This window comes from Cibotium barometz, chromosome 56 (assembly GCF_041138505.1).
Source record: "Cibotium barometz isolate CiBa-2024 chromosome 56, ASM4113850v1, whole genome shotgun sequence".
NCBI lineage: Eukaryota > Viridiplantae > Streptophyta > Polypodiopsida > Cyatheales > Cibotiaceae > Cibotium > Cibotium barometz.
Genome location: NC_141101.1, coordinates 24692365 through 24702113, shown reverse-complemented (window position 1 = coordinate 24702113; position 9749 = coordinate 24692365). Strand labels below are relative to the sequence as shown.

At 40.9% G+C, this 9749-nt stretch overlaps 1 protein-coding gene across 2 annotated transcripts; it reads left to right on the top strand.

Annotated features, from left to right (window-relative positions):
• Nucleotides 1-5115: 5115 nt before the first annotated feature.
• On the top strand, nucleotides 5116-9405 carry LOC147607051 (pentatricopeptide repeat-containing protein At2g03380, mitochondrial-like). Of its 2 annotated transcripts, XM_086791605.1 has the most exons (4): nucleotides 5116-8552; nucleotides 8661-9059; nucleotides 9174-9287; nucleotides 9373-9405. In XM_086791605.1, exon 1 carries the CDS (start codon nucleotides 5257-5259, stop codon nucleotides 8095-8097), a length of 2841 nt encoding a protein of 946 aa, XP_086647731.1. In that variant the 5' UTR covers nucleotides 5116-5256; the 3' UTR covers nucleotides 8098-8552; nucleotides 8661-9059; nucleotides 9174-9287; nucleotides 9373-9405. The 2 variants fall into 2 exon arrangements, with proteins under 2 accessions (XP_086647731.1, XP_086647730.1); XM_086791604.1 differs by having other exon boundaries at nucleotides 9174-9405.
• Nucleotides 9406-9749: the final 344 nt, after the last annotated feature.

Below are 9749 nucleotides of genomic sequence, written 5' to 3'. Positions count from 1 at the left end.
TCAGACAAATATTCCCAACACAGAGAGTAATAGATCGTAAAACTAAGATAGATGCTTTTGGATTGACTTTAGAGGGTAATGCATTGTTGTGGTTCCAAATGCTAGAAGACTCACAAAAAGGGACCATGGAGGATCTTGAACTAGCATTTCCCACAAGCTTCTCCAAGACTAGTGTTAAGTAGCATAGATTAGTTACACAATTGTACCAATTCTAGTAGATCAATTACACAATTGTACCACATGCTTCTCCAAGATTGGTGTCAAGCATGGATCAATTACACAATTGTACCAATTCTATAGCTTGAGCACGAGTCTATGAGAGACTATATTAATCATCTTAAGAACCTAAACATCAGATGTCCTACTGAGGGAAAACCAAGCCAAACCAAGTCGATCTCATTGTTCTTAAAGGGATTGCCACAAGACACATAACACTAGTGGAGTGTTTCCTAGACGCAATAGATTTCGACAATAACTTTACAAGTATCCCTTCCACAAAAAGTAGAAGACCATACTCTTTGGTCAAAAATAGAACCCAGTGTCAAAAGTCAAGACACTAGGAAAATAGGAGAGCCCAAGAGCACAGAATACATTGCTAAGGCAGTGATCAAAAGGCTAGAAGAAGGGTGGAAAACCTCTGCTAGGGGGAGATAGGCCATCTGCATTTAACTCCAAGATGGGAAATGACTTGGTGTGCTGTTTGTATGAGTATCTAGTCTTCTTATGAGCAAGGGGAAACCAGTGGTGCGAATATTATAGAGAAGACATGGAAATCATGAATCATCTAAGTGCTATTAATGAATGTCTACAATGATAGAAGTGTCTACATTATTGGCATCTCCTCAACAACTGTTAGCCTTACCAACCCTACCTACAATAGGACTAGACACTACTTGTGTAGCAATGAACCCCATGTTGGCTAGAAACCCATACAGAGCATAGCTCGAACTTCAACCCATAGATCAACCTATTAATGAGGTAATTATGGATGATGCAGTGAATGAGGAAAGGGTAGTCACACAAGCACTTAAGAGTATGCCAAAATGGCTGGTGCAGACATTGCAAGACAGTAAATTTTCTACTCTTATACCTAGCAAAACACGTGCAAGTTCTTATCATGCTTGGAAGCCCACCCCAAAGTGAATACCGTTCGGGGACAACAAGGACCAATGATGTGGGATACATAATAATTGACTATATTAATGCAAATAGCATCGGGAGCCTATAGACCATGAGACATTAATGGCCTAAGGAGAGGTCCTCTTGCTTGTTTTAGATGTCAAGGCTCCCATAGAGTAGCTGAATACACAATAAAGGCAAATCCAGAAGCTATAACAATAGAGATGATGCATTAGGTGTGGCATTAATCACTTGATTTAGTGCTTGCATCAATCACTTAATTCAGTAGCCAACAACTTCAAATCCATCTTCCATCATACCCCAATCCCCACCATAGAAAGCTTTGGGATAGTGAGTGTCATAAGCCAACCTTAAGAAAAAGAAGAAGAACGGGAAGTACCAATGATGATTGTGACTAGGACATAGGCTTGAAAGAAAAATCAGGCTAGTCCTCAATCTACAACCCAAGCACAATCAAAACTTTTGAAAGTGTTGAAAACAAGAAATAAGGTAAAGAATATAGCAATGGAAAAGCTACATTACTCCCTTCAGAGCCAACTAAAGTACCCCCAATCATCCCCACGGACCTTGAAAAGTCCTAGTGGTAAGGAGACAAGGGTAAGAAACTCAAAGGACCATCCAAGTTATGCTGAGATCAAAGATGTTTCTGATTCTGGGAGAAAGTAGAAAGACCTTTGTGAGTCCATAGAGTCTTAGAATTAACAACCCCAGGGATAAAACCAATTGATGATTTGTGCTATGTAGAAATAGAAATTATCCTAGAACCACCAATTCAAATCACTCTTGGGGGTGAGGAAAGTGAAGATGGATCAATCATAATGCATCGAAAGAATGAGGTTCTTGAATTAGCCAAGAAAGTCGTGAAAGGGAAATACACATTCAGAGTATTATAAGAACACCTTCCTAAGAAGTTACACCTTCCTAAGAAGTTACACCTTCCTAAGAAGTTACAAGCTTACCCTAACCCAAGAGAGGAAATCTTGAAGTTGAATGGTGCACAAGAGTTGGTTTAGTAGACCCAACTAGAAATAGAAGGGGCAACAACAAGACCAATTTCTATGTTTCCACAGTGTTAGAGCTAGTTAGAGAGAAGTCAAGTCTCAAGGAACAAGAATTGTCTATAGAAATGCCAGAGCCTCATGAAGAGCTAAAAAATGAAACAAAAACATTAGAAGAGATCCAAGAGCTTGAGGAAACCGATAATATGAGGTTTCTCCACAAGCCCATCATAAAAAAGAGGCTCAAACAAGAAAGGAAACATGCCCTCGGAGAACCCCTAATGGGAAAATACACAGAGACATTACCTTCAGAGTGTGTATTGGATGCCACACAAATCTAAACCTAGCTCATTACCAATCGCATTATCCTACATGGGTACGGATGAGGATTCGACAATAGTTGCAAACGTGTCATCTTTAAGGCCTGCATTGAAAGGAGAAATGGGAGTCTCAAGAACAATTCTCTTAGCCCCAATCACTATAACCATGGCTAAATACTTAGCATGCAAGCTAAAAGCTTAGGATAAGTCCATCAGTTGGATGAAAGAAAAGCTCAAACCAATTGGAGAAATTGAGGAGACAGACCAAGCTAAAATAGATAGCCCACGATGAACATTCAAGGATGTTCTAGTACTATGAGGGAGATGATATGAATGCCACCATTCTAATCAAATTGGGAGATGTGACCCACCACCACTGCAATCCTTAATGGGGGAGCACGAGTGAGCATTGCTACCAAAGACTTGTGGCAAAGATGGGTAAGCAAGCCTCTTAAAATAGAAAAAATAGTCCTTAAGCTAGCAGATATGAATTTAGGAACCCCTATGGGAATCTTGAAGGATGTTGAGGTAACTTCGTGTGGCTTGACCTATGAGCATACATTTGCCATTCTTGACTTTGGAAGGCCTACCTGATGTAATAATGGGAAGACCATTCATTCACCAATTATTGATAATCCACGATTGGGGATATGATATCATTTACCTCCGCAAAGAGGGAAATACCATAAAAGTAAGGTAAACTTGAAAGACCATAAGTATAAAGAAGTAACCAGAATGCCTATTGTTGATGATTTGGGGGCTCAAATTCAATACACATACACCATTTTAATAGACAAAGCAACAAAAGATGCAAGGATGAAGATTACATAGTTTCATGACCAAACCCTAAAGAGGAGGAAAACTGGATACACTTCCTAGCCACGATGGATGTATGCCCTACACCAATGGGAACATAGTTTTGTAATGAAAATGGTAGAGATATAATCCCAGTTAGAACTGTGTCCCCAGTGTTTCCAAAAACAGAGACACCAATTCTGCCACCACAAGGAGGAAGGAATCAAAAACAGGAAGAAAGTCTTTCAAAGAGTCGAAAATGGTACCAGTCAGGGGCTTAAGTGCAAATTTTGCACCAAGCAGCTCCTTAGACAATGAAGGAGAAGCATTGCAAGAACACTTGTCCCTTCTCAAAGAATTCCTCGAAAAGTGAGAAGCTCTACTCACAAAAGAGCTAGAAAACCAGTAAAGATTAGAGCTAGAGACCCACCAAGCCTCAAGGGGGAAGAATAATACTTAGAATATGTGGAAGCTCTACTCACAAAAGAGCTAGAAAACCAGTAAAGATTAGAGCCAGAGACCTGCCAAGCCTCAAGGGGGAAGAAAAATACTTATATATGTGGAAGTGTTGAAGGTAACAAAGGAGTTTTGATCTAGTTACAAATATTTGGGGTTTATGACTATAGAAATGTGGGGTTCCATTCCCTACTGGCTGTGAATGTAGGAAAAAACTAGAAATATTTGGCAAAATACACTACCATTGCATCATTTTTTGCCTTGCCTTTTGCAAGATATTGTGAGAAATGGGTTGGAATTATTCAACCAAAGCTCTTAGGGTCAATCATTAAGCAGTACAAGGATGGAGGTTTATTTTACAATTTTTTTTTTGATTTTTTAAGATATGGTATATATATATTTTGATTAGTATTTATTGTTGTGTAAGTATCAGTAATTTTTATAATATAAAATCAATCATCAAGCAATCCAAGGTGGATATTTATTTTTACATTTTTGGATACGATGTAGATGTGTTTTGTTAACATTTATTGTTTATGTAACTGTAGTTATTATTTACAATAAAAACACTACACAGGGGTTTTTACAACTTCTTTTATCTATATGGTATTTTCTTTGTACATCTATGCTACAAAGATGTGGATGTATTACGCCCTACATGATTGGGCAAGTTTGTTCATCCATTTATACCGCATCAAGTGTAGTGCAGTGCTATAGCATTGTATCAAGTTCCCTTTATACCACATCGTAACAAGTTCCCTTCATATCAAGTGCAGTGGGTGCTATAGCATCCTATCAAGTTTCCTTTATTTTGCATCAAGTGCAGTGCTATGACATTGTATCATTATAAGATGTAGCTATTGATTATAAGTGCATCTAACTGGATTGATGGTTCATCACCATACTTTCTTTATCAACAATACTATCACTATAGTGTGGGTGGACGAAAAGGAGGGAGGACCTTCCTAGCAGTATGCATTCTCTTGAGCTAAAATGAACTAGTTGTTTTTAGTGTTTGATATTTTATTTATTTAGGAGCTAAATTGGAATAAACTATCATCACAAAAAATATTATCTAGAGCGTGTACTTTATCTAATCAATGTCCTCTTTAGAGGGTGTTGTACTATTGAGCCAACAGTGTCACATAAGTTTTCACAAAGGTTGAAACAAAATTTGTAAATATGTTATTAAGGAGGACAAAGCTCCATTGGTCTTAGAAGGAGAGTCTAGATGAAAAGGGCTCATGCTTCTTTGAGTAAACGTCGAAGTAAAGATAATGAAGCAGCCCTAACAAAACCCCACAAGACCACCAAGAAAAGTTAAAGGCCTGAGCCGCTAATGTCGAGGTCGAGCCACTAACGCCAAGGTCATCCAACGAACGCTTGAGCCACTACTAATGGGGAGGTCCTTGAGGTGCTTTGTAAGAAGACTTTACTCTTTGACTAGGCCTTAAGTGAGGAAATGTTGAGCTCTCTTTGGTCGGGTAACCAGCCTGAACAGCGTATGGTAAAATCTTGGTCGATAATGGCGTGCAGGCTGTTGGGCCATGGAGTCTGCTCCTTCTTCTTCTATGGCGGGTTTAATATGCTATTCATGCTTGGCGAGTGGCTCAATCTGCAAGTGCCACTCGTGTGTTGCTGTCGCTCCATCATCCACCAGTCATGGTGCACCAATTCCTCAACCCAAGCACCTTGCAGACCCCTCCAAATGGCGAGACAGCAGAGTGGTCAATAAGCGGCCAGAATTCCATGAAAGAGAGGTATGCAATCTGAGCAATCCTGATTCTCGTTCAGCTCTCCATTATCATCATCAACACCACCATCATGATCATCTTGAACATAATTACCATCGTCATGATCATCAACACCATCATCATCATGAATGTCAACACTGTCATCATGAACAGCATCATCATCATCATCATCGTCATCATCGACAAGATCGTCCTCATTACCCACAAGATTATCATCATCAACAAGAGTCCCCAATGAGCCTTCAAATCTCCGGATTGATTCATGAATTTCAAACCTTCTGTACAGAGGGGCACCTGGACATGGCACTGGATGTGTTATCCCACATGGATAATGTGGGCACTGTCCCTACCCATTCCATGTATCTGTTCCTCTTGCAGGCCTGCAGTAAGCAGAAGGCCATGAATCATGCCAAACAAGTGGGTGCACACCTGGTCTCACATGGTCTGGATTCTAACACCTTTCTCATTGACAACCTGGTGAGCACTCTGGTGAAGTGTGGTGGCCTAAAATATGCCCTTGAGGTATTTCACTCGTTGCCACATAGAACTGTTTTCACCTGGACTGCATTGATTTCTGGCTACACTGAATGTGGAAAGGGTCAGGACTCTTTGAGATTGTATCAATTTATGGGGGAGGAAGGTGTGGAGCCAAATGCGTACACCTTTGTCAGCCTATTCAAAGCCTGTGGTAGCATACTGGACCTGGATGCTGGCAAGGCATTACATGCCGATGCCCGGAGAATGGGCCTTGACTCTTATGTCTTTGTTGGGAACTCACTTATCAGTATGTATGGAAAATGTGGGGACATATTGGAAGCAGAAATTGTGTTCTGTGGATTACCTAAGCATGATCTCGTCTCTTGGAATGCGATGCTCTCGGCATACATTGAACAATGTGACGGAGTGAAGGCTTTACAGATGTATCATCAAATGCAAGAGAAAGGAGTGAAACCAAATGACCGGACCTTTGTCATTTCCCTTCAAGCATGTTGTATGCTTAGTGTTGCTGAGGAAGGGCAGCCAACCACAAAGAAGTCTCTGAAGTTAGGCGAGGCACTACATGCTGATGCAAAGAAAGCCTCTGATGTAAATATTTTTGTTCATAATGCACTCATATCGATGTATTGCAAGTGTGGGAGCATTATGCAGGTGCTTAATGTATTTCATGCAGTGTCTCAGCTCAATGGGGTGTCATGGACTGCACTTCTCTCAGCATATGTTGAACATGGCCTAGAAGAGAATGCTTTACAGCTTTACCGACAAATGCAGGAGGAGGGCTTTAGTCCAGATGAGTGGACGTTTGTGGTTGCCCTTCAAGCGTGCTGCAAGCTTGCAGAGAAGGAAAGAGATCTTGTTATGGAAAGTCAGTTTACCAAAGTGTCATTAAAGATCGGTCAGGCATTACACACTGATGCCAAGAAAAGTGGCTTTGATTCAGGTGTCTTTGTTGGTAGTACGCTAGTGAAATTGTATGGCAAATGTGGGACTTCTACGGAAGCAGAGATTGCATTTGGTAGGTTGTCTGAGCCCAGCATCGTGTCTTGGAATGCAATGCTCTCAGCATATGTTGATTGCAGTGAGGAAGAGAAGGCTTTGCAGCTTTTCAGGCAAATGTCAAGGGAAGGTCCTTGTCCTAATGTGGAGGCCTTTGCAATTGCCCTTCAAGCATGTTGCGCACTTGCAGAGGAGGAGGAAGCTGTTGTGGTAGAAGGGCAATCGACAAAATTGAGATCTCTCAAATTTGGCCAGGCACTACATGCCGATGCCCAGAAAAAGGGGTTTGATTCAAATGTCTTTGTCGGGAATGCACTCGTAAATATGTATGGCAAGTGTGGGAGTGTTCTTTGTGCGCAAAAGGTGTTTGATGGGTTGCTTCACCGTGATGCTGTGTCATGGACTGCCATGCTTACAGCATATGTTGAACAGGGCACAGTAAAAGAGGCTTGGCAATTGTACAGATTAATGAAAGAGGAAGATGTGACTCTAGATGAGGTTACACTTGTCTGCATCTTGCAAGCCTGCAGTGAGATGGGAAGTGTTGAGATCTGTAGGCACATTCATTTTGCTGCTGTCTCTGCTGGATATAATTTGAGTCTTCCTGTGGCCAATACTCTTATCCATGCATATGGGAGTTGTGCAAGCATGGTTGATGCTGAAGCAGTCTTCAATTGGCTGCATGTGCCTAGTATAGTTTCATGGTCAGCAATGATTGCTGGTTATGCTCGAGCAGGAAACTATGCTGCAAGCATGCATAATTTTGAGAAATTGTTGCGAGAAAATGTCAAGCCAAATGAAGTCACATTTCAGTCTCTTGTTTCTGCTTGCAGTCATGCTGGTCTCATGGAGAAAGGCATCGAGTGCTTCAAAATGATGACGACAGATTATGATTTAACTCCAGACCTTGAGCATTATGTCATTATGGTAGACCTCCTTGGGCGTGCAGGAAACTTTCCTGAAGTTGAAGACATGTTGAGAATGTGTGAGCAGCCAAATCTAGAATTTTGGTTGAGTTTTCTGGGTGCATGCCAAAAGCATGGTAATGTGGAGCTAGGCAAACATGCATTTGACCATGCAGTTCATCTACATCCCAAACAAGCTGCTACATATGTCTTGATGTCTAACATCTATGCTTGATGTCACAGAACTGTGCAGTGGAGGTTGATAATGCTAGACAGAAACACAGTGCCTTGAAGCAGCCTGGCCAAAGCTGGATCAAACATATGGTAAGAGATTACACAGCCGAACACCTGTATGATCTATGAAAGATAGGGAGAATATAGTTCATGTGGAGATCTTTTCACCATTGCAGCGAGAATTTCATGGAAAGTTTGCATACTTTTGCATGTTTTCCTTGTGGCCATCACTGGCATGAGTTTGCGCATTTGGCTTGAGAACAAGCTTTGAGTCTCACACAAACATGTAGTGGGCTTCTTGTGGCGCACAAGTTGTTGCCAATACTCAAGAGTAGACAAACTGGGAAGACTTTGATTGCAGAAGAGCCATTTTGCTATTAACTCCCTTGCAGAATGTGGATACCTTAGCAGATGATCTGTCTCTTTCCATCTATCCATCCTTCATGCAAGGAATCGGTAAATGCATGTCTGGTTTCATTTTCTTGTTATCTTGTGTAGCTTTTCTCTTTTACCCTCTTTTGCCTCGACTTCCGGGGTAACAATTTCTTGGAAAATTTTTTGCAGCACTGGTGTTGTGGAAGGGTGATTGACTCATGCAGAAGGTTTGGGTCTGATGATGGGGGATCTGCTCTCAATGGGCCGGGAATGAACACCTACTGTGGGATGATTAAAATCAGCAAGGAGGAATTTGCCAAACCATTTCCTCGTCTGAGGGTTTTGTTTACTAGACAAAAGCTAACTTAGCTGTGCATAGGACAGAAGGAAAACCAATCTAAAATGGCAGGACAGGAATTTCCCGAGGCAAAACGTGGAAGTTCACTTAGCCTAATGGCCATACCATTAGATCAAACACATACAAGAGTGACAGATTACCAATGTTGGATGGGAAACCAGCTCCAAAACTGCAGAAAACTGTCAAAAAGTGATAAGTGGAGAAGTGTGAACATCTCCTTTGGACAAGTGGTAAGTGTTAAGTGGACAAGTGTTAACACCTCCTTTGGATGAGTAGGTTTATAGTTTGTGTGAGAGAGATATATAAATTAATTTTAATGATTGTTCTTCTCTTTGAATATGCAGGCTGATAGTGAGATCATTAGATGCAGAGTCCCACAGCAACATGCTGGCTTTAGCTGTGGTTGGAGAGTGTGCTACAACGCCATGCACTCAATGTTGGGATTGCCCTTAGAAAATGTAAGCATGCACTTATTCTTCTAATGATATCTCAGTTTCTTTGTACATTCACTGATAGCACATATGTAATTTTTTGTATGTGTAGAATCTACGATTAGCGGAATATATAGATTTTGATGTACAACTATTCAAGGCCACAACAATTGAAACTCTAATCAGCAATATTGGGCAACGAGAGCTTGATGTGCCATATGCATTTGTGCAACATCAAGGTGGGTCCATGATGTTACGTACCTAGCACTAACCCTTGGGGTTAGGGACTAATTCAGTAGGGTTAGGGGAGCCATGGGATTAGGGAAAGCAAGTGGATTTATGGCTAAGGTTCATATTTAGGGAAAGCAAGCAGATTGAGGTGGCTAAGGTTTATATTTAATAAATCCAAGATTATTGGCTATTTATGATTGGACTGTTATTTATAGCAGCAATAAGCACTATATAAGTGTCTTGGGCTATTATTAATTC

Excerpts from the sequence above, each read along its gene's own strand:
- LOC147607051 (XM_086791605.1), top strand. The coding sequence starts at position 5,257 with ATGGAGTCTGCTCCTTCTTCTTCTATGGCGGGTTTAATATGCTATTCA.